The sequence below is a fragment of the Bison bison genome, unplaced genomic scaffold (assembly GCF_000754665.1).
Source record: "Bison bison bison isolate TAMUID 2011002044 unplaced genomic scaffold, Bison_UMD1.0 scf7180017864057, whole genome shotgun sequence".
In the NCBI taxonomy this organism is placed as follows: Eukaryota; Metazoa; Chordata; class Mammalia; order Artiodactyla; family Bovidae; genus Bison; species Bison bison.
In genome coordinates this window covers 3,249,626-3,273,484 of record NW_011494629.1, presented here as the reverse complement: position 1 = coordinate 3,273,484, position 23,859 = coordinate 3,249,626, and the positions used below count along the sequence as shown (strand labels likewise).

The 23,859-nt window shown below is 36.3% G+C and overlaps 2 protein-coding genes across 2 annotated transcripts in view; one reads left to right on the top strand and one right to left on the bottom strand.

Annotated features, from left to right (window-relative positions):
* Positions 1-23,859, top strand: part of CENPP (centromere protein P) — a 233,056-nt gene that overhangs the window by 80,373 nt on the left and 128,824 nt on the right. The gene's annotated exons all lie outside the window — the stretch shown is intronic.
* OMD (osteomodulin) lies at positions 8,951-17,481 on the bottom strand. The gene is made up of 3 exons (XM_010835984.1): positions 17,143-17,481; positions 10,942-11,895; positions 8,951-9,943 (listed from the first exon to the last, which is right to left on the bottom strand). Exons 2-3 carry the CDS (start codon positions 11,879-11,881, stop codon positions 9,615-9,617), a joined length of 1,269 nt encoding a protein of 422 aa, XP_010834286.1. The 5' UTR covers positions 11,882-11,895; positions 17,143-17,481; the 3' UTR covers positions 8,951-9,614.

Here is a 23,859-nt window from a genome sequence, read left to right as displayed (position 1 = left end):
AAAGTAACCTTTCTTTCTCCTCTCAGCTGAAATTTCAGTGTGTGGATATGAATATTTTGTAAAAAAAAAAAAAATAGAAAGTGAAAGAATACTGGTTTGTTTTCTTTTCTACTCAAAATTGGCTTTGGAGTTTTTTGAATTAAAGCTTGAATAAACTAAGATGTGAATACTTACATTTTTACTTGAATGTGAATTAGTTTAAATTTAGTTGTGATATTCTCTGATTTGGGTTGATTTTATGACTTTAAATTCTTTGGAAAAATCTAATAATGAAATAGCAGATATTGATTTGTTTTCTGTTGTGTGGCAGGTTTAACGGGATGTTGAGAAGTGAACTGAATAGATGTTGAATAGATTTAGAGAATCTTAGAGGTTCATAGTTTACTATGGTATACACAGTTTGGTACTTTGTACTACATAAAATTATTTTGTGGATTATAACTTTTTTTTCCTTGAAAAGTTCTGACCAATGTGTATGGTTTTATTGGCATTCATTCATTTGTTGTTACTGTTCAGTCCCCAGTCATGTCCGACTCTCTGCAACCCCATGGACTGCAGCACGCCAGGCCTCCCTATCCCTTACCATCTTCTAAAGTTTGCCCAAGTTCATGTCCATTGCATCGGTGATGCCATCCAGCCATCTCATCCTCTGATGCCCTCTTCTCCTTCTGCCCTCAGTCTTTCCCAGTATCAGGGATATTTCCAGTGAGTCGGCTGTTTGCATCAGGTGACCAAAATACTGCAGCTTCAGCTTCAGCATTAGTCTTTCTGATGAGTATTCAGGGTTGATTTCCTGTAAGATTGACTGGTTTGATCTCCTTGCTGTCCAAGGGACTCTCAGGAGTCTTCTCCAGTACCACAGTTTTGAAGGCATCAATTCTTCGTCTCTCTGCCTTCTTTACTATTCAGCTCTCACAACCATATGTGACCACTGGGAAGACCATAGCCTTAATTATACAGACCTTTGTCAGCAGAGTAAATTCATTCATTTAGTAGAAGTTTATTGAGTGCCACTTCTCTGCCAGTACTGTAGAAAAATAAACCCAGACAAGCAAAACTTGTTTTTTCCCTTCAAGGAGGAAGAGTTTGTAAGTAAGCAAGAACAGCAGCAAACAAGCGATAGAAGGCACAGTGAGCGACCTGCTATACAAAAATATTCTGCAGTGATCTGGGAAAGGGTAAAGCCACTGAGGTGGCACCAAACTGACTTCTGTAGAGAAAATGAGGGGGTAGTCAGGGCAGGAGCAGACCAAGGGAGAATTGCTCTAGGAATGGAAACAGCACATAGGTGGGGGAGGATAGATCATTAAGATAATTTATAATTAGTTGTATATGGCTAGAGCTTAGAGGGAGAAAGAGAAGAGGTTAGGGGGGTGGTATATATTAAGAGATCAGACAGGGTACTAGAGGTCAGATTAAGGAAAAGTCTTTTATACCTTGCTGTGGTGTTTGACTTTCATTTGTATTCAGTGAGAGACCACTGAGAAATTTTTTTAAGCCAGCGAGTGGCATGATTCTATTTTCATTTTAGAGATAGCTCTCTAATGTTGCATTTCTGAAGAATACTACTAGTTACCTATTTTATTGGTTATTTATTACAGGTATAGTGATCTAAAATAACACACCTTTATTATCCCATAGTTTCTGTAGCTCAGGAGTCCAAATATGGCTTTGCTTGTGCATGAGTGCCAAGTTGCTTCAGATGTATCCGACTCTTTGCAACCTTTTGGACTGTAGCCCTCCAGGCTCCTCTGTCCATGGCTTTGTTTATACCTCATTTGCAATCAAGGTGTTGGCTAGGGCTGTACTCTCTTTTCAAGGGTCAAGTAAGGTAAAGGTGTATGAGCCTATGTGGTTGTTGGCCACAACTCCATTCAGAATGTAGGACTAAGCCTCAGCCTTGCTTGATGTTGATTGAAGGCCACCCTCAGTTATTTGCAACGTGGCCTCCACCATTGGGCAGCTCATATTATGGCAGATTTCTTCTTCATAGCCAGAAAGGAAGATTAGTATTACAACAAGATGAGCAGTACAGTTTTTGTAGCAATCATGTACCTGTAATCATATATGCCATCTCTTTGTAGTATTTTGAGATCAGAGGTCATATCCACATTGAAGGGGAGATGACTGCACAAGAAAGATTCTAGAAATATTCAGAGTTACACCGAAAAATATGTATGTTCCCTCCCAGAGTTAGTCAAACTAAAGTTTGAGAGCACAGTTCCAAAGACCATCTTCATTTCTTATACCAACTGCAAGTTTGAGAGTTTCCCAAAACCACCCTTACATTTGATAATTTGCTTAAAGGACTCATGGAACTCACTGGAAGCCATTATTTCATGGTTATGGTTTATCACAGAGAAAAGACACACATAAATATCACCCAAACGAAGAGAGGCAGTAGTCAGAGTCTGGGAGGGTTCCACATACAGAACTTGTATTGTTCTCAGGATGTTCTCATCAGTGCCCTCCCAGCATTGACGCGTGACAAGGAACATGGGTATTGCCAACCAGGAAAGTGCTACTGAACCTCATGGTTCAGCTTTTACTGGGGCTTCAGTACATAGGCATGATCAATTGAGTATTCCACATGGTTGAACTCTGCCCCCAGTTTGACTGATTCTACATGACCCATCCTAAACCACATGGTTGTCTTTCTGGCGTGGCCAGCCTAAGACTGTTAGGTTTGGCCTGTCCCATTCTAAAATCTGTTGTTGTTGTTCAGTTGCTAAGTCTTATCCAGCTCTTTGCACCCCCATGGACTACAGCAGTCCAGGCTTCCCTGTTCTTCACTGTCTCCCAGAGTTTGCTCAAACTCATGTCCATTGAGTCAGTAATACCATCCAATCATCCCATCCTCTGTTGCTGCCTTCTCCTCCTGCCCTCGGTCTTTCCCAGCATCATGGTCTTTTCCAATGGCTGTTCACAACAGGTGGCCAAAGTATTGGAGCTTCAGCTTCAGCATCAGTCCTTCCAGTGAATATTCAGAGTTGATTTCCTTTAGGATTGACTGGTTTTATCTCCTTGCTATCCTTGGGACTATCAAGAGAATTGTTATTGTTGTTCAGTCACTAAGTCATTTTGTGACCCCATGAACTGTAGTACACCAGGCTTCCCTGTTCTTCACTATCTCCTGGAGTTTTCTCAAATTCATGTCCATTAAGTATAACCCTCATTTTAAACAAAGATATAGATTAATTCCTAGAAGCTGAACAAAGCCCAAACTGCTCTTTGGAGTCAAAGTCTTTACTACCCCATTTCCAGTGTAAAATATGTTTCAAACTTAGATTGTTTTCTACTCCAAAAAGAGCTATTTAACTTTCACTGCACAGTAATAAAAGATGAATGCCATCAAGGCTCAAGAGCAGGCATTTATCCAAAATTGAGAGGGTTATCTCTGTGGAGTTCTTTTTGTTAACCCTACTACATTATCCTTGGTATCTTTGTAGGGTTTTATGTCTTTGAAGGTGTATCAGAATTTTACCTTGTGTAATTGTTGCTCCTTCAGTGTGGGAAAGACCTCTGACTTGTTTCTAACCAACATTCTGGGCTTTTTGTGGGACGTCTATGATTTGAATCTCCGTATCAAATACCTGCTTATACCTAATAAGCAGGTATAATACACCTAATAATATAATATACCTAATAAGCAGGTACAATACCTTATACCTTGGTCAAATGAAATAAAGATGGGAACCCAAGTACTTTCTGGACTAGAAGGCTAAAACTTAAAGGGAGGGGAATTATGACTCAATATAAATAAGGGTTAATGTTTAAAATGGATCATATTTGTGATTTTAATTTTTCTGAGTAGTATTCATAAGTCTCTGTATAATAAGTTTGCAACCTAAACATGCAACGACAGACATATCCAGAAATGCTGTGATATTTACCTGCTGGGCATAGCAGGTTATATTTATTTAGGAAATTGGAACATAAAAGAAACTGGATTTTTAGCTGTTATGATTTAATTTTGTTTCCAGCTGCTGTTATTCTTCATTTCCAAGATTTAGAAAAGATGGATTTGGAATCAGGAAATTGGAGTTTTAGTTCTAGCTTTCCTTGGACTTCTTTGCTACAGTAAAAGTATACAGAAGAAACAGGTTTATTTTTTTTAGCTTTCATACCATGGAATTGGTTAAGTGTGTTACATGATATGCATATATCTGCGTTTTGGTTTAGTGGTTCCAACTTGAGGAATAAAGTAAAAAATGTATAGTTTTCAGGTTATACTTAAATACATGCTAAACATTCTCAACCAGTATATTGTAAGCAAATTTATTGAATATCCTTTATTTTTATTTCCTTTTTAATGTATTTGTTAAGCTTGGGTTCATGGTATCATTTGAATTTATTCCTTAGTAGGCACAAAGACAGAAAGTTCAACCTCAGAGCTAATATAGCTAATATTTTGAAGTGTAATGAGAAAATTGATGAATTTTCATCTTTTTCTTTCCTGATATATCACCTAGTTTTGTCTGTAACTCTGGTAGGAGGTAGAACTTTATTCTTCTGTTCTGCAGAAAGCATTGGTGGTTATTTGTTTTGTTTTCTTTTTACTGAGAACTACTTGGGGTATGAGTTCCTCTGGGTGTTTTTGATTAATGTAAGATGGTTGTTCATCTGCCTCCCTCTGGGTCCTGCAGCTGGAGGACATTTTGTGACGTGTTTATATGTACTTGCCTTTAAAGGGAAAGCAGAGTTGGCCTCTTTGACCTCTTCTACCTAACAGACAAGAAGAGTTTCACCTTACTCTGGCCAGAGGAGCCAGGTAGCCAAATGCCTCGTGAAGGGTCTGGGAAACTGCTCCTCATCCTTCTAGGCTATCTAGAGGTGCTTTGGAAAGCTAAACCATCAAATAATGACTTGGAATATGTTTGTTGTGGGTATATGATTTTAGATCTCTCTTCTCTCTCCCTAATGAAACCTTTAGTAAATTCTCTCTTGTTTACTAATCTTTTGTACAATAGAACCTTGGAAGGAACCTGAAAGATGCAAACTCCTTTCTAGAGGGTCCACTGAGGCATGTGAAGCACAGCTGACGGCTCGGGGCACATAGATCCAGCAGGAGGTTGGGCCGGACATGCTGCAATAATAGTTACTGCTTGTAGGATACCTGTAACTGGCATGCATGTGTGTGTGTGCTTAGTCGCTCTTTGTGACCCGCTAGGCTGTAGCCTGCCATCCTCCTCTGTCCATAGGATTGTCTCGACAAGAATACTGGAGTAGGTTGCCATTTCCTCCTCCAGGAGATCTTCCCTACCAGGGATCGAACCCACATCTCCTTCGTCTCCTGCATTGCAGGCATTCTTTACTGCTGAGCCACAGGAAACCCTTGTAACTGGCATGTGCTTTGTTAAATGCTGTGGTATGTATTGGACTTCCCTGGTGGCTCAGACGGTAAAGCATCTGTCTACAATGTGAGGGACCTGGTTTCAATCCCTGGGTTGGGAAGATTCCCTGGAGAAGGAAATGGCAACCCACTCCAGTACTCTTGCCTTGAAAATCCCATGGACGGAGGAGCTTGGTGCAAGCTACTATCCATGGGGTCGCAAAGAGTCGGGCATGACTGAGCAACTTCACTAACAGCCCTGTGAGAACCACCTTCCTTACAGAAATGCAGAAAGAGAGACTTCAAGAAGTAACTCACTCAGAGTCATCTTGCTTAGTTACAAGAGTGAAGTCAGGCTTCTACCAAGGTATATCTGATTTCAAATTCCATGTTTCCATCAGTTTTTTTCTTTGCTAAGCCTGTTCTTAAATGTATTTTCTTTTGTCACTTTAGGAGGAGATAAAAATAAATGCTCCAGAATTCTCAAAATTTGGGATGTTTTAACTGTACAAGAAGCGAAATAACTAATTACCTCATCTTTATGTTAATCTCACCTTGGGACCTTATTTTCTTCACTCCTGCCAGTCAGTTACTATTCACACATCAAAGTGCCACCTCTTCCTTGAAGCCTTCAGTTGCTTCACCACATCCTGGCCAGAAGCAAAGTTAATATATCTGTGTTCATATCATTTTTCAGTTACTGCCACATTTTCTTTCTTTCTTTCTTCCTTTTATTAGAATGAATTATTACATCTTATTTTCTTTGTTACATTTTTAAATAACAGCTTTATTAAAATAATTCACATCTCATACAACTCACTTTTTTAAAGGGTGCAATTCAGTAACTTTTAGTGTTTTCAAACTTGTACAGTTATCACTACAGTCAATTTTAGAATATTTTCATCACCCAAAAAGAAATTCTCTATCCATTATCAGTCACTGCCTCAGTTCAGTTCAGTTCAGTCGCTCAGTAGTGTCCGACTCTTTGCGACCCCATAAATTGCAGCATGCCAGGCCTCCCTATCCATCACCAACTCCCAGAGTTCACCCAAACTCATGTCCATCGAGTCGGTGATGCCATCCAGCCATCTCATCCTCTGTCGTCCCCTTCTCCTCCTCACTGCCTAGTTCCCCTGTTTCTCCTGCTCCCCAACCCCAGGTAGCCAATAATCTTTCTGTGTCTATAGTTTTGCCTGTTTTAGACATTTCATATAAATGGAATCATACAATACGTGTTCTTCTGTGACTGACTTTTCACTAACTAGCATAATGTTTTCATGGTTCATCTATATTATAACATGTATCAACATCCTTCCTTCTTTTGACTGAATAATATTCCATTGTGTGGATATACCACATTTTGTTTATCCTTTCATCAGCTGAAGGACATTTGGGTGGTTTCTACTTTTTGGCTATAAATGGATAATGCTGCTATGAACATTTGTGTACATATTTTTGTGTGACCACATGTGTTCAGTTTTCTTAGATTTATATCTAGGAATGGAATTGTTGGTTCATAGGTGACTAAATGAAGGACTGCCAGACTGCTTTCCAAAGCAGCTGTACAGTTTGACTTCGTCACGAGTGGATTCCACTTTCTGTGTCTCCTCACTAATGCTTATTGTTTGTCTGCCTTTTTGATTTCAGCCATCCAGTAAATGTAAACTATCTGGTTGTAGTTTTTTATCATTTGTATTTTCCTGACAGCGCTCATTACATTTTAAATAGTCTTCTCTTTCTCATCTCATAAAACATCCACAGTGTTTTCCATATGTTAGATCATAATAAATGTTTACATTTGTAACCCTGTTTTTTAAAATGTCAGTAAAGGAGGAGATGGTCCTTAAAGTTTTTTACCTCTTTTGAAAATGTGCTTTACCCACATCACTAACATTTACTCTTTACCATCACAGCTGTTGTCTTACAGTGTCACAGATGCACATATCTATTCTGTTTGACCTCTCATTGCTAAGCCCTACATGCCTTGATGAATGTTTATTAAGTGAATGAATGGAGTATTGTTCATATTCATTCTGGATTGTTGAGCTAGCCCCTAGGACACACGGGTAGTCTGTTTCTGCTAAATGTTAATAACCTGCTCAAAGATATAAATGAGCATGAGAGGCTTCATTTTAAACTGTCATCTCCAGAAAGTTAGACTCATCGCTAGAAAACTGCTTCTAAAATATTGTTCTAATTGTCTGGTCTTTTTGAATACTGTTTAAAAAAATTTTTTTTTAGGAGTTTCCTATATAGGCAGTCCCAGATTTGTGTTTATTCCTTACCTGAGGAATTCTATAAAATACTAACCTGGTAAATCAAGAAAGTTCATCATAGAAGTTATACTTCATTATAGGCATATTAAAATGCTTCAAAATGATATGTGATTATTAAGGTTTTAAAGAAGATATCAAAACCTGTTATTCAAATTTCAAAGGAACTCTATTCAACTTTAGCACTATGTACATAAACATTGGCTGATATACATATATGTTTCTAATATATTGTGCTAGGAAAATAGAAGTGTTAATAATGCTGATATACTTTCTTGTGCTAACATTAACTTAATCTTATGAATAGAGCAATTATTGATTAGCAAATTTTTATGTAACTAAAACCTTTCTCTAGTGAATTTATTTAAAAAATGTTTATCCCAATTAAAATGGAACATAGAAAAGATTGTGTTGTATAATAGCTGAAATTTGCTAAAATACAAATTTTGCTGTTTTTCTGGCATCCAAATGGGCATCCCAGGTGGTGCCAGTGGTAAAGAACCCATCTGCCAATGTGAGAGACATAAGAGATGTAGGTACTATCCCTAGGTCAGGAAGATCCCATAGAAGAGAGCATGGCAACCCACTCCAGTATTCTCGCCTGGAGAATCTCCGTGGACAGAGGAGCCTGGCCGGCTACAATCCATAAGGTTGCAAAGAATCAGTCATGGCTGAAGCATCTTAGCATGCACACATGCAGTCATCCAAATACAAGGTTTAAGTTTTTGTTGCTTTGGTGCTCTGAGAGAAAAGTAAGACGAGTTGATTTCAAAGGCACATGTATCCCATTTTTCACTGCAGCACTGTTTACAATAGCTAGAACATAGAAGCAATCTAGATATCCATTGACAGATGAATGGATAAAGAGGTTATGGTACATATACACAATGGAATGTTACTCAGCCATAAAAAGGAACACCTTTGAGTCAGTTCTAATCAGGCAAATGAAACTAGAATCTATTATACAGAGTGAAGTAAGTCAGAAAGAGAAAGATAAATATTGTATTCTAATGCATATATATGGAATCTAGAAAAATGGTACTGAAGAATTTATTCACAGGTCAGCAATGGAGAAACAGACATAGAGAATAGATTTATGGACATGGGGAGAGGGGAGGAGAGAGTGAGATGTATGGAAAGAGTAACATGGAAACTTACACTACCATGTGTAAAATAGATGGCCGACGGGAATTTGCTCTGTGATTCAGGAAACTCAAACAGGGGCTCTGTGTCAGCCTGGAGGGGTAGGGTTGGGGGGGAGATGGGAAGGGGGTTCAGGAGAGAGAGGATATATGTATACCTATGGCTGATTCATGTTGAGGTTTGACAGAAAACTGCAAAATTCTGTAAAGCAATTATCCTTCAGTTAAAAAAAAAAAAAAATTTAAAACAAAACAACAAAAAAGTAAGACTAGTTGATTTCATAAATTTGTGCCTTGGATCCTTAGTTAGGATAACCTCTTTTGAAAATCAAAACTCATTCTGTGCTCTAAGTGGTAGGACCAGGGTGGGTGGCTGTCATGGTGATGATAGCCAAATAAAAGTATGAAAGCTTTTCTGGAGATTAGACCAAAGAAAATAGTCTATTCCTTAAATGAGTTGCTGCCTGTTACATTAATATGACCTCTTGGCATTTAAACAGTATACTCATAGTGATTTCAAGTGCGTGGTTTACAATTGTTAGCTTCTAATGCTACTTCTTTCATCATTTTTAGAAAAATTACTGTTAATACAGATAAGCATACTTGTTTTTTTTCTCAACATGATAATTTTATGTTCAAAGTGTAGTTTTTTGATCCTACTTGTCATTCTAATTTATATTTCTACAAGATTTGTATCATTTTGAGTAAATTATAATCCTATATAATGATGAAGATGTTATCAACAACCTAAATTCAATCTGATCTTAGTATACTAAGTACTCAATTCTATCTATATTACTATGAACTATGCATATTTAGCTAAATTTATATTGAATAATAAGATCTTATGAAGTTATAAATATATACCTATATAGTTTCTTGCCATTCTTGACTTCCATAATAGTGAGCATCAATGTTTTCTTCTGTTCCTTCTTCTTCTGGGCCTTCATGATGATCATCATGATCTTCACTATCACCATCATCTTGAAATCTCCTGAAAACTTGGGTCTTCAGTTGTATCGTTTGACCATTAGTGCTTTGTTGTTCACCATAATAAATAGTGTGTATATGAGGGAAGCAGAGGAAAATGTATGAGCTTATTGGCGCTTTCAGCTTATTTTGATCTATGCGAATGTGTGTTAAATGGTGGTAATGTAGTGGATCAACTGATGGACACATCACTGTGACATTGACATCTGAAAAATACAAATTAAAAATTAATCCTTCTGTATTATATCCATAATATTATAATGGATTTTATTAAAATATTTATTACGTTTAATTATTTTATAGTACTCAAATAATAAAATGAATAAAATGAAACTATAAATGAATTTTATATTATCAAAATAAATGATGGCTTCATTGGCTATTAAGTAACTATTTAATTATTAAATAAATTATTTAAGTAATAAATTCTTAGCAGAAACAATCTCAAGAGAAAAAAAGTGAAAATCACATATAGTTCTACTATTCAAGATCTCATATTTCTTTGTGTACTCTATAGTATTTCATATTTTTTTCATATACTTTGTAGTACATATTCTCAGAGTTCAAAGTGATAACATTTAATAGAAAAGACTATAAACCTTGAAGTACAAATTTCTCTGGGGCCCATTTTCTGCCATTTCCCTAGCCAGCTTCAAAGTAACCATTTGTAATTTGTAGCACCATGGGTTTTTAAAGATCTGTTCTTTAAAAGAACAAAATAAGATTTTTTCTATCTTTAAAAGACAATAATGGACTTCCCTGGTGGTCCAGTGGTTAAGAATCTGCCTGCCAGTGCTGGGAACACAGGTTCGATCCCTGGTCTGGGAAGATTCCACGTGTAATGGGTCAACTACGCCCCTGCACCACAACTACTGAACCCACACTCTAAAGCCTGTGTGCTGCAACTCTAGAGTAGCTCCCATTTGCAGCAGCAAAGACCCAGTACAGCCATAAATAAATAGATAAATAAAATAGGTAACCAACAAGGACCTACTGTCTAGAACAGGGAACATTGCTCAATATTTGGTAGTAACCTAAATGAGAAAAGAATTGAAAAAAATAGATATTTGTATATGTATAACTGAATTCCTTTGCTATACACCTGACCCTAACACAACATTGTTATTCAACTATGCTCCAATATAAATAAAAATTATAAATAAATAGTAAAACACAGACATACACAAAATGAAATTTTACATACTTTCAATTTCATTATTTTCTAGGTATAGGTGTTCTAAATTCCTTGGAATATAGAATGCTTGCTTCAGTTTGTTGTGTCCAACATTGAGCTCTATAAGGTTGGAAAGATTAAAAATATTATATGGGATGTCTTGTAGTTTGTTGTGTGATATTCTTAGAGCGTGAAGTTTCGGAAGTTTGTTGAAGTAATTTTCTGGTATAGAAGATATTGAATTATTTTCTAAAGACAGATACATAAGTGAAGAAGGCAAACCAGGAGGCATTGATTCTAATCTATTATTACATAGGTTGAGCTGCATTAATTTTTCCATTTTGGCAAGTACCTTTTCTTGTAACACAGAATCATCAATTTTATTAAAACAGAGATCAAGCATGGTCAAGTTTACAAGCCCATTCACAGCATTTGTCTGCAGTCTGGAGATTTCATTGTAACCTAGAAAAATCCTTTCCAAAGACTTAGGAAGAGGAAGCGGAAAGTCTTCTAAATTGTTATGCTGTAGGTGAAGCTGTAGTAGATTTGGCAATTTAGCAAACACACCATGATCAATCTTTTGAGATTTAATTTTGTTGTGGCTGAGGTTGATTTCTTTAAGATGAGTGGCATTGATAAATGAATCTGCAGTCACAGCCTCAATTTCATTGAACTGAAGATAGACTTGCTGAATGTGTGCTGGAATATTTGGAATAGTCTTCAATTTGCGATTATCACAGTACATTGATGATGGAAAGTTAGGTGGACAGAAGCATTCACTGGCACAACCTAAAGTATGCTGATGAAACGGAGCTTCATAGTTTATATTTTGTTGAAATTGGAATTCTGTTTGGTAGACATCATCTGGTTCTTGGTCATAATCTTCATCCCATTGATAACTTTCATATTGACAATATACTTTGACTCCAAGAAAGAAGAAAAGGACACATACTAAACTTGAAAAGCCCATGTTTCTTTTTTGTCCTATTACAAGGCAAAAAGAATATATAGTGGAAAAAGTGAGTGAAACATGTAATAACTCTTATATAAATTGACAATTATCTAAAATGCACAGTATTTAGGTCTGATTTGAAATATGTAAAAGAATGTCCAGAATTAATGGCTGCTGCTCAGAACAAAATTAATGTTTAAGGTAATATTTTTTAAAAAGCCTCATGCTGCATTAAACCAGACTAAGTAATCATCTTTTTAGAGAATCTCGATTTGTCTGGCTTACTAGACTGTGAATTCACAATGATAGCATGACATCTTTCTACCCCAAAGCTGAGTGCTTTTTCCATATGGATATTAGATGTTCTCACTATTTGGCCCCTTCAGTGATGTTCACTACCTGTGAGAAGAGAGACCCTATGTTTTAGTTACTTAGGAGATTATTAATACTGACCAAAATTTGCCCACTGTAACTCCTGTTTGCTGATGTTCTTTTCGGTTCTTTGGAAAAACATAGAACACTCCATTTTATGTGAAAGCTTGAGATATTAAAAATAAGTATCATGTTTCCTCTTAGTGTTTTCTGTCCAAGTCTGACTGTCACTTCAAATTTTCCCTGTGAAATAGTTTCCAGAATCCAATTATTTTGTCTCTGACTCTACTTGAATAACTGCATCAAATCCTAGATATACACAATATTTACATTCTATAAAGTTTTAGTTTCTAATTGTTTTTTCTATACATTTTTCCTAATTACCCTCCTAGCTTTTTTCTTTCCACTAATTTTTTTTTTTTTTAGTTAATTTCTAGATACACAGGTATTAAAAACACACTCTCCTTAGTTCCTAGGAGTTTAGGTCTAGTGGAGAATCGGACGTGCAATACAGTGAATAGAAGGGTATGTGTGGGGTAGGATTGTAAAGGAGGGAGTGCTCAGCTTGCGAAAGAGAGACAAATGACAACAGCCGTGCTGAAACTTGAAGTTGTAGTGAATGATGGGGAATGTGAACTGGATGAGGAGTCTGAAAACCTTCATTTCAGTCCCATCACTTATGACAGTCGAGTCACTTACATCTGCCTCTTGCCTCATCAGTAAAATAAGAACTATAATCACTTGCCTGCTTATCTCACTTGGTAGTTGTTATCGTCATAAATGCATATGAGGTATGCATGTTAAAGTACTTTGCAAATTAGAAAGTGAACCAGATGGAATAAGTATGTTATTTAGGAAAAGTTTAAAAAAATCATACCTTTTATTCTAAGGCCATTTTTCTCTACCCTTCTCATCCAGGATTTCATGAGAAGATTAATATTCTAATAGAGAGAATTAATATCCTACATCATTGTATGTAATGAAACAGCTTATCTCCTGTTTATCTAGAATGGTATTATTTTTCATCATTGGATAAATGAAAAAATAGTTACTTAAATCATTTTCTCTGACAGAACCCTCCTTGAGAAAGGCTGCCCTAGATCCTAACAACTTAGTTTCTTAGTCTGTTTTCTTTTCTTGTCAGAATCTGAATAGTACAGAATGTAAATATTCCTCTAGTCTTCCAGGTGCTGCTAGTAATGAAGAACCCGCCTGCCAATGCAGGAGATGTAAGACATGCAGGCTTGATCCCTGGGCTGGGGAGATCCACTGAAGAAGGGCATACCAACCCACTCCAGTATTCTTGCGTGGAGAATCTTGTGGACAGAGGAGCCTGGCGGGCTACAGTCCATAGTCACAAAGAGTCAGACACAATTGAAGTGACTGAGCATGCCCTTATGCAGCCACATGAAGGGCCTTGTCAAGGGTACTGCAAGTCTTTTGCATACTGACTGCTATCTCCTGTCTTTATAACTTACTTCATGTAGTAACTCCAACTGCAACAATTTTCACTTTCAGTGGGACCTAAAAATTATTTGATCCAACTGTTTTTCACTGCTCCTCATTCATACCTCTCAGTATACTCAGGTCCTACCAACCTAGATCCCATAGTGCATCATGACCATCACTGCACATGCCCTCAATTTGCTGGCCCCTTGACTCTTCATAGTCCAATCCTGGTTACCCCAGTTCTCCATCCTCCCATAGCCTGACTCATGCAGCTGACAGCATGAGAGAAAATAGGACAGTGCCAACTGGCTCACTTTAAAGTCATGACCATTCAAGTGCTGCCTGTGTGACCTCTCATTAGTGCATTCCTTTTCCCTTACTCCTACACAAGCCTCTAAAACCTCACCATTGGTTTTGGATGATGACCCTGCTTCCTGTTTCACTCAGAAACTATAATAGATAATCATTTACTCTAATATATTGTCTTGTATTTAATCCTGTCCCTTCCTACAGAAAATGCCAAAACAGTAATGATTTGATCTTTTTAAACAATTTTGTCTTTGAAATTTGTAGTTTCCTTTTGATAATCAGTTAGATTCCTGCCATGTAGGACATGGCATTTAAATTAGACTTTGAAGGAATATGAGGGTTCCTCCAGAGGGAAGTAGAGAAGAAAATTTGCAGATAAAAGAAATGAGCAAAAAACATGTATGAGATGTTTGAGAAGTTGCGGTTAACTGTTGAAATAGCAAAATAAGATTGTACAGCTAATCTGGCCCAAAACCTTGAGGCCTAAATTGTGATCTCAGGAATTTGCACATTGGGAATGAACACCTAGTTCATTAATATAGTTGAGCCATGATCTTCACACTGCAGTGTTCATGCATCAAGTAAGAGTCCTGGGAGGGGAAGTGAAAGAGTATGGTCTCATCCCAAAGGACAGTGTTCAGTGCTGGCTGATCCACACTGGGGAGCTCCCAGTGGGTATGATTAAGAGTGCTTTTTCACCTGCTAGAATTAGTGACCATGTACTAGGTAATTGTGTTGACATTATTAACAAAGCAGCTTACAAATATTACTGGTGATTTATTTAGTTTGATTTGGTTATTCAGTGATTGTCTTGAATTTTAGGGGTGAGGCACTGTGATCGGTGGGGAACACAGACTGAAAAAACCATGAAGACATGGCTCCTTCTATAAAGAGCATTCAATTTAGTGGACAAGAGAGTCACAACACAGTGAACCGATTCTCAGACAAAGGGAAATATGGCTTGCAGCAGAGATATCAGTGCTGTGGGAGCCAGTGGCTTAACCCTGCAAGAATGAGACAGGGAAATCTTTGTAGACATCATTTGGCCAAGATTTAGGGAGATTAGCAGGAATGGATAATAGAACATAAAGTACTGCTCCATGAAGTTGAGATGAAAGTAGAAGCAAAGAGGCAGAAACATAACAACTATCCAGGATCAGGCCGTGTATAGGGTCTCAGAGGTTGACTGTTATACAGTCAAACTTCAAAAACAGCAGTACTCATCAGAGCTCTGAATTTTACCCTTGTGTTAAGAATATCAGTAATTATCAATTAGTAACCTTATATTTGAGAATTAAAGTTGTGACTATTCAATAGTTACGAGAAATTTGGGGGTAAAAAGAGACCTGGATAATACTTTTTAGTTCAGCCTTTACCTTTGACTTGGAATCCAGACCTGAAGATAGGAGCCTTTCTGAAAATGAGATTCTTAGTATTATCTGCTTTTGATCTTTTTGGCCAACTAAGAAGAAAGGTCTTTCCCTGAAGATAGTTTGTCTTCTGAATCTGAGCTCATCCATTGAGCCCTCATTCATGGAAGACCTTGGCTCTATAGCTCAACTTTGTCCCACTCCCTTTTGACTTACTGCAGTTTTCTGTTCAGAAATCCACTCCGTCTTCATGGATATAGCCATTATTTTCTATTCCTCTTACTCCTCAACTTCACCCCTGATCATTTTACTTGTTACAGTGCTCTTGTTTCTTTTCATCCAAATTTTTCATTCAGCTAATTGTTTACCAGTCATTTGTTAAGCATATTGTTATTACTTCTACCTTTGATGTTCAGCAATTTATGTCATGTTTCCTATAGGATAAGTCATAGTGAAACATTATAACTCACTGTCAATCATCTCATATCCCAACTTCTAATTTTTGATAGGCTGTAGTACAATGAACATTGTGGAAGTGCTCAGAAATTTGCTGGATGAATGATTAATTATAGATTACATCTCATTGGTGATGTTTATTACTACTAATGTTGATTGTTTCTAGGAATTTATTTCACCACAGTGATTTCTCTAAAAGAACATAGTCACAGAGAGCATGGCTGTTTTCTTTTCTAATAGAAAAGAAAATATTTCTGTCACAATATACTATATTCACTTCTCTATTACCTTGTTTAGTAGAAAAATAACAAATGTGAAACAGAAAGTTTAAAGCAAAGTGAAACATGTTACCAGGCTTTTAAAATTATTTGTTAATGTGTATTTTTCATATTATAGCTAAAAAAGTTTCTGTATCATAACATTTCTCCTACCTGGAAAAAAGCACTCTTACTTTCATCAAGAAAGTTTTAATTTAAATTACTAATCAAATTGACATGGAATTTTGTTCTGAAAAGTTTAAAGTAATTTGAAAGCTTCATAGCATTTAATTATTTTAAATATTTGTCTCATTGGTATGCCATAGAAGCTAAAGTGTAATAAGAGACCCAACTATTAGTATATAATTCAGAATTTTTTCCAAACCAGTTTTAAATTTAAGTCTGTAAAATTAAAGTTGTATACATCAGTATCACACCCAAGGCCTAAAGAAGTAAGACTCTTTTGCTATTAAAAATATGAAAGTCTCAAGATTATTTTTAGCCATAATACATTTGAATCTTAGTTAACTGAAACCCAAGAAACTAGATCCTTTAGAGCTACAGTACTTACATTTTCTCTTTGAGGAAGAGGCAAACACATTGTAATATTTGGTTAATAGAGAAATTTTGAGAAAATGTCCAGTGAAATTTATACAAATACCCATTTCTTTACAACCAGAATCTCTAGCATTGCTCAGATGTATGACTCAAAGGTGTTTGCTGATTTTTTGTCAGCAACTTTTTTGGTCAAAGTTGAGAAAGAAAAAGAAAGAGAAACAGAAATTACTGTATTAACCTGAAAATCTTTCATTCAAAGTAAAAAATAAAACTCTAAACAAAGATTATTTATTGGGTAAACCTTAAGTTAGAAAATTAAATTTCCTGCATTACTTCTTTCCCTGAATATTTTGGCTAATCCAAATTTAATGTAACTTTTACCAGATATTGCTTACCAAAATTATGCATTTATGGTGGCTACAATCTATTTTAATGTTAAATCAAATATACTTTATTTTTAACAGCAGGAATATTTTTTTAAAAATTGAAAATTATTTTATCATCATACCTGTTGAATTTGCTTTAGTTTTCAGGGGCTGATGAATTTGCAAATCCTGTGAATGAATCAGAAATTCCTGAATTCTTAAACTGAGTCTCTTAAAAATCCACAGTAACTGTTGTGTTCAGGCAGGGCTGTCCCTTGAATTGCTATAGCAATTTAAGCAAATATAATCTGCTTGGAAAATACTTGGGTTGAATTAAAATTATGTATTTCTTTTCATTATCTGAAACTTGTGGACTCTTAATTTAAATGCTTGTGTTCTTGGTCAGATTTATGTGGCTTACTTCTTTCTTTCCCCCTTAATTTTGGTTTGAGGAATGGCAAGAATTTCCTCTAATATGAAAGGCAAACAGAACTAAATGAAACAGCATGTACTGATTACTGTTTTTATTTTCATTTTCATGCCAAAGAATTCTTCAAATTAAGGTTCACAGTAACATGGAGTTCAGTGTCTTGGCATTTTAAGGTGGAACTCAGAGTCGTCTTGAGACTTCGGTTATCTGATACCTTGTGTTCTCACCAGTGCTTTCCGTTATTAAGACAGGGAATCAGGATTAGAAATATACAGCATTTCACTTCTAGTTTATTTTAAAAATGAAATAGATTGTCATTTGTGACACAGATTAGATATATTGCTTTTCCATAAAAAGAATTATACCTTTTCTATCAGCTTTCTCACTTTCCTCCCAAATAGATCCACTAGCATACCTTCTAATAAAATATTTGAAATAGAATTATTCTCTTTGTTATGGAATTTACTCAGAAGGTATATCTCTAATTTGTCTATTTTTACTAGTACAAAAATTAATTTTATAATATTAAATAAGATGGAGTTAGGAACTTCTGTTGACCAACCATTTTTGCCTTTATTTTGCAGATGTTAGGAAATTTACAAATTTCACTGAATAGTCTCTCCTGAAGAGTAACAATTAACTACTTAAATGCTATATTTTTATACTAATGTTTTCATATTTTAAACAGAGAGTTAACTTGTATCTCTTGGCAGTGAATTTTGAGTTCATTCTTTTGGGAGATTCTTTTAAGCTTGTACAAACTAATAAGATAAAGTAATTATTGAAATTTGTTTTTGTTTCCTCAAAATAGTATTTTCCATTAAGTTTTTACAAATAACTCGCAAGATTTATTTGGTTATACTTCAGACTTTTAAAAAGTGTATGGTGTTTCAGGAGATGTTTTGGCAGTATTATAAAAATCTTATCTGTTATTTGAGACACTGGTCTGTAAAACGTGGCAAATCATATTTGGGCCAAGATTTCATCCCGTTACTGATCTTTTCCATATGTTTCCTATTAGTGTTTGTTCTTAAACCTCAGGCTTTCACACTAAGGATGTACTTTATCCAAAAATTATTCTATATGCCCTGATGGTTCTTTTGGAAGATTAATTTAAAATTAGCAGCTTAATTTTTCTTTAATTCTTCATTTAACTCTGAGATTTGAACTTGTGATAGTGATTATATTTTCATGTTCTTAACAAATGTGAAAATATTTATCAATAAATAGCTAGAACACTCAGAATTAAAAGTAGTATCTAGGAAATTTAAATAAAGGTTGATGATGTCATCGAGTTTTAGTTTGGTAGGGGATGGGAGAGTTGGTTTGAGTCAGACCTTAGAGGGAAAATAGAAGCTGCAAGTAATTGTGATAGTTCACTGTTTCAGTTGGAGTTTATTTTATTTTTTAATTAGTTAATTTATTTTGGCCATGCTGTGGAGCTTGCAGGATCCTAGTTCCTCTACCAAGGATTGAACCCTTACCCTCAGCACTGAAAGCACAGAGTCCTAACCACTGGACTGCCAGGGAATTCCCTCAGTTGATGGTTATAATTGTAGCAGTTAGGGAGAAAAGTCAGTTGAATTGGTGAAAATCTAAATTACATTCTACGATTATAATTTGATTGAAGTAGATTCAAAATGTCAGAGCCAAATAATTAGTGCTGGCTAGGAAAGGTCTGACTGAGACCTAGTAATTATGGTAATAAACCATAATAAACATTTTTAATTCATTTATTCATCCAGCTAATACTTGTTGAACACCTACTTTATTCAAGGCAGTTTTAGTTGCTGAGGAGCTAGCAGCTAAAATAGTCTCTTTTTATCATGGAAGAGGAAGATAGAAAATAAACATATATCAAGTGGTGTGGAGTGCAATGGAAAAATGAATGAGCACAGAGGTATAAGTCAATAGTTCTGACACTACTGTGATGTATGCTGGTAAGGAATGGTGGTGTAACTGGCAGAACTGCTGGAGGGAGCTTACAGATAGGCAAGTTGAGGTGGTGGGAATGAAAGGCAACAGTTGTTTTAGATCTCACTAACACTTGACATTATCTGACTGTTTCCCCAATTTATTTGGTATATGAAGGTATTACTTTTGATTTTAATTTCCATTTCCCTTATTACTAAACAGGTTGAACATTTTTTCAAATGTTTTTCAGCCATTTGGATTTTCTCTTCTGAGATATGCCTGTTAATTTTTTTTTTTTTTTTGCTCATTTTTCTATTATGTTATTTGTCTTTCTGATTGATTTTTAGGGTTTCTTTTTTTATATATTATGGCTACCTATATGCACGACTGTGTCATTTTTCAGTTGATTGTCCTGGGTTTTTCAGGTACATATGAATCATATGCAAATGATGTTGTAACTTTTTTCTTAATATTTTTGAAGGGATAGCTTGTATTTCAAGAAGACATTTTGTAAATCTTTACTATTCAGACAACTAGACTGTTGGTTTGTATTTCTCTCAGTTAACACCTAACTAAACCATGTGAGATAAAAAATACAATTCAAATCAATAAACCATACAATAACAAAACTGGGAGATACCATAGAAACCTCATCATATAAGGAAGTAAAGAGAAGAATTTTATTTTTCTTTTAAATTAATTTCTTTATTTTAATTGGAGGCTAATTACTTTACAGTATTGTGGTGGGTTTTGCCATACATTGACATGAATCAGCCATGGGTGTTCATGTGTCCCCCCATCCTGAACTTCCCCCCCTCCCCCCAGTCCAGGGAATGTAAAATATGTATTTCCACAAAGCATGAGAAATCCAGAGCCTAAACTGTTTAACTAGAAATTGGGGGTTAAAATAAACCAAATTCTTACCAAAAAAAGAGACTTTTAAAGGCCAGTATACTATTAGCCACAAATGGCAGAGAGTGCAAAGGAGCACTCAGAGGCATCCAGTACTCTCCACCCTCACACAAATTTCCAAAATAGTATATACAATTAAAAAGTAGTTGTGATGGTACTGATGAACCTATTTGCAGGTCAGGAGCAGAGACGCAGACATAGAGAACAGACTTATGGGCGTGGGGTTGGGGATGGGGAGGAAGGAGAGGGTACGACGAATAGAGATAGGGACATGAAAGCATATGCGATACCAAACAGATAGATAGCCAATGGACATTTGCTGTATGACTTAGGGAGCTCAAACTGGGCCTCCTGTAACAACCTAGAGGGGTAGGAGGAGGGAGGGAGGTTCAAGAGGGAGGAGACATGTGTATACCTATGGCTAATTCATATTGATGTATAGCAGAAACAAAAGTCATGTTGTAAAGCCATTATCCTTCAATTAAAAATAAATTTTTAAAAAGTCAGCTTGCCAATTCAGGAGAAGCAGAAAAATAAAGTTGTTGTTTATATAATCCATTCAATGTTTTGTTTTGTCTTTATTTTCACTGACTGGGAATAAAGTACAAAGCAATAGCATTTTCAGATTCAGGAAAAAGTGATAAGATGTGTTTCCCTTTGCCAAATTAATGAGAATGTTTTGTTTTGTTTTGTTTTGTTTGTTAAAGAGGATGGGATATGTGGATCCAGGGAGCAGAATTACTATCACTTATGTTTACTGAGTTCAGTTCAGTCACTCAGTCATGTCTGATTCTTTGCCACCCTATGGACTGCAAAACTCCAGGCTTCCCTGTCCATCACCAGTTCTTGGAGCCTACTCAAACTCATGTCCATCGAGTTGGTGATGCCATCCAGCCATCTCATCCTTTGTTGTCCCCTTCTCCTCCCGCCTCCAATCTTCTCCTCCCACCTCCAATCTTCTCCTTCTCCTCCCACCTCCAATCTTTCCCAGCATCAGGTCTTTTCTGATGAGTCGGTTCTTCACATCAGGTGGCCAAAGTATTGGAGTTTCAGCTTCATCATCAGTCTTTCCAATAAATATTCAGGACTGATTTTCTTTAGGATTGACTAGTTTGATCTCCTTGCAGTCCAAGGGACTCTTTTTTTTTTTTTTTTCTAATTTTATTTTATTTTTAATCTTTACATAATTGTATTAGTTTTGCCAAAAATCAAAATGAATCCGCCAAGGGACTCTTAAGAGTCTTCTCCAACACCACAGTTCAAAAGCATCAGTTCTTCAGCACTCAGCTTTCCTTATAGTCCAACTCTCACATCCATACATGACCACAGAAAAAACCATAGCCTTGACTAGACGGACCTTTGTTGGCAAAGTAATGTCTCAGTTTTTTAATATGCTATGTAGGTTGGTCATAGCTTTTCTTCCAAGGAGCAAGTGTCTTTTAATTTCATGGCTGCAGTCATCATTTGCAGTGATTTTGAAACTCCAAAAATAAAGTGTCACTGTTTCCATTGTTTCCCCATCTTTTACCATGAAGTGATGGGACTGGATTCCATGATCTTAGTTTTCTGAATGTTAAGTTTTAAGCCAACTTTTTCACTTTTCTCTTTCACTTTCATCAAGGGGCTCTTTAGTTCTTCTTCGCTTCTGCCATAAGGGTGGCGTATCTGAGGTTATTGATATTTCTTCCGGCAATCTTGATTCTAGCTTGTGCTTCATCCAGCCTGGCATTTCTCGTGATGTACTCTGCACAGAAGTTAAATAAGCACAGTGACAATATACAGCCTTGACGTACTCCTTTCCCAATTTGGAACCAGTCTGTTGTTCCATGTCCAGTTCTAACTGTTGCTTCTTGACCTGCATACACATTTCTCAGGAGGCAGGTCAAGTGGTCTGGTATTCCCATCTCTTGAAGAATTTTTCAGTTTGTTGTGATCCACACAGTCAAAGACTTTGGCATGGTCAATCAAGCAAAAGTAGATGTTTTTCTGGAACTCTCTTGCTTTTTCAATGATCCAGCAGATGCTGGCAATTTGATCTCTGGTTCCTCTGCCTTTTCTAAATCCAGCTTGAACATCTGGAAGTTCACCATTCGCATACTGTTGCAGCCTGGCTTGGAGAATTTTGAGCATTACTTTACTAGCATGTGAGATGAGTGCAGTTGTGCAGTAGTTTGAATGTTCTTTGGTATTGCCTTTCTTTGGGATTGGAATGTTTACTCAGGTTAACAGTTATTAAGGAAATTTTTAGGAGATGGTTATATTGCCAGTGGCAAAGTTCTGGGATGGATATGTCTGCTTGGTTCAGTGAGTGAATGAATGAATATATGCTGGATGAAGTGGGAGTATGAACTAGAAGGGAGCATGGAAGAACCTTCTGGAGTGATAGAAATTTTTTATATCTTGATCTCCTTTGAACAAATGGTGCTAAGACAGCTGGGTCACATGTAAAAATTTAGTGAAAATGGAATAAAGATCTAAGTTTCAGAGCTAATACTATTACATTTCAGAATAAAAATTAGTCATTATGACCTTGGGTTAGGTAGGCATCAGTTTCTTAGATGTGACCCTGAAAGCATAAGAAACAGAAGAAAAATAGATGAATTGGGTACCATTAAAATTTAGATTTTTTTTTTTCTGTACCAAAAGATACCACAAGAGTGGGGGGAAAAAAACAACACCCACACGTGGGGAAAAAAGTTTGCAAATCATATATGTGACTAAGAACCTGTGTCTAGAATAGTTAATAAACTCATACAAGTCAATAATAATGATAATGACCAATTTTAAAATGACTGGAGGATCTAAATAAATGTTTCTCCAAAGATAACAAATGATCAATAAATACATGAAAAGATGCTTAACATCACTGATCATCAGGAAAATGCACATCAGAACCACAGTGAGGTACTACTTCATGTTTTCTAGTAGCTGAAGTAAAATATATGGACAACTGTGAGTATTGGTGATGATGTGGAAAAATTAGAATCTCTATATATTGCTGATGAAAATTTAAAATGGCACAGCCACTTTGGAAAACAATCTACAGTCCTCAAATAATTGAACATAAAATTGCCACTTAACCAATCAGTTTTACTCCTAAGTGTATACCCAGGAAAAGTGAAGATACATATTCACACAAAAACTGTGTGCACGTATTTATAGCAGCATATTTATAATAGCCAAAAGGTAAAAACAAATGTCCATCAGCTGATGTATGGATGAATTAAAGTGGTCCATTCATACAATGGAGTATTGCTGCTGCTACTAAGTCGCTTCAGTCGTGTCCGACTCTGTGCAGCCCCATAGACGGCAGCCCACCAGGCTACTCTGTCCCTGGGATTCTCCAGGCAAGAACACTGGAGTGGGTTGCCATTTCCTTCTCCAATGCATGAAGGTGAAAAGTGAAAGTGAAGTCGCTCAGTTGTGTCCGACTCTTAGCAACCCCGTGGACCGCAGCCTACCAGGCTCCTCCAATCATGGGATTTTCCAGGCAAGAGTACTGGAGTGGGGTGCCATTGCCTTCTCTGTATGAAATGTCCAGAATAAGCAAATTGATGAAAACAGTGGATTTGTGGGTTACTCAAGAAAAGTTATGACCAACCTA

Excerpts from the sequence above, each read along its gene's own strand:
- OMD (XM_010835984.1), bottom strand. The coding sequence starts at position 11,881 with ATGGGCTTTTCAAGTTTAGTATGTGTCCTTTTCTTCTTTCTTGGAGTC. Across the intron at positions 9,944-10,941 it reads AGAAAATAATGAAATTGAAA|ATGTCAATGTCACAGTGATG; the intron begins GTATGTAAAATT and ends TGTATTTTTCAG.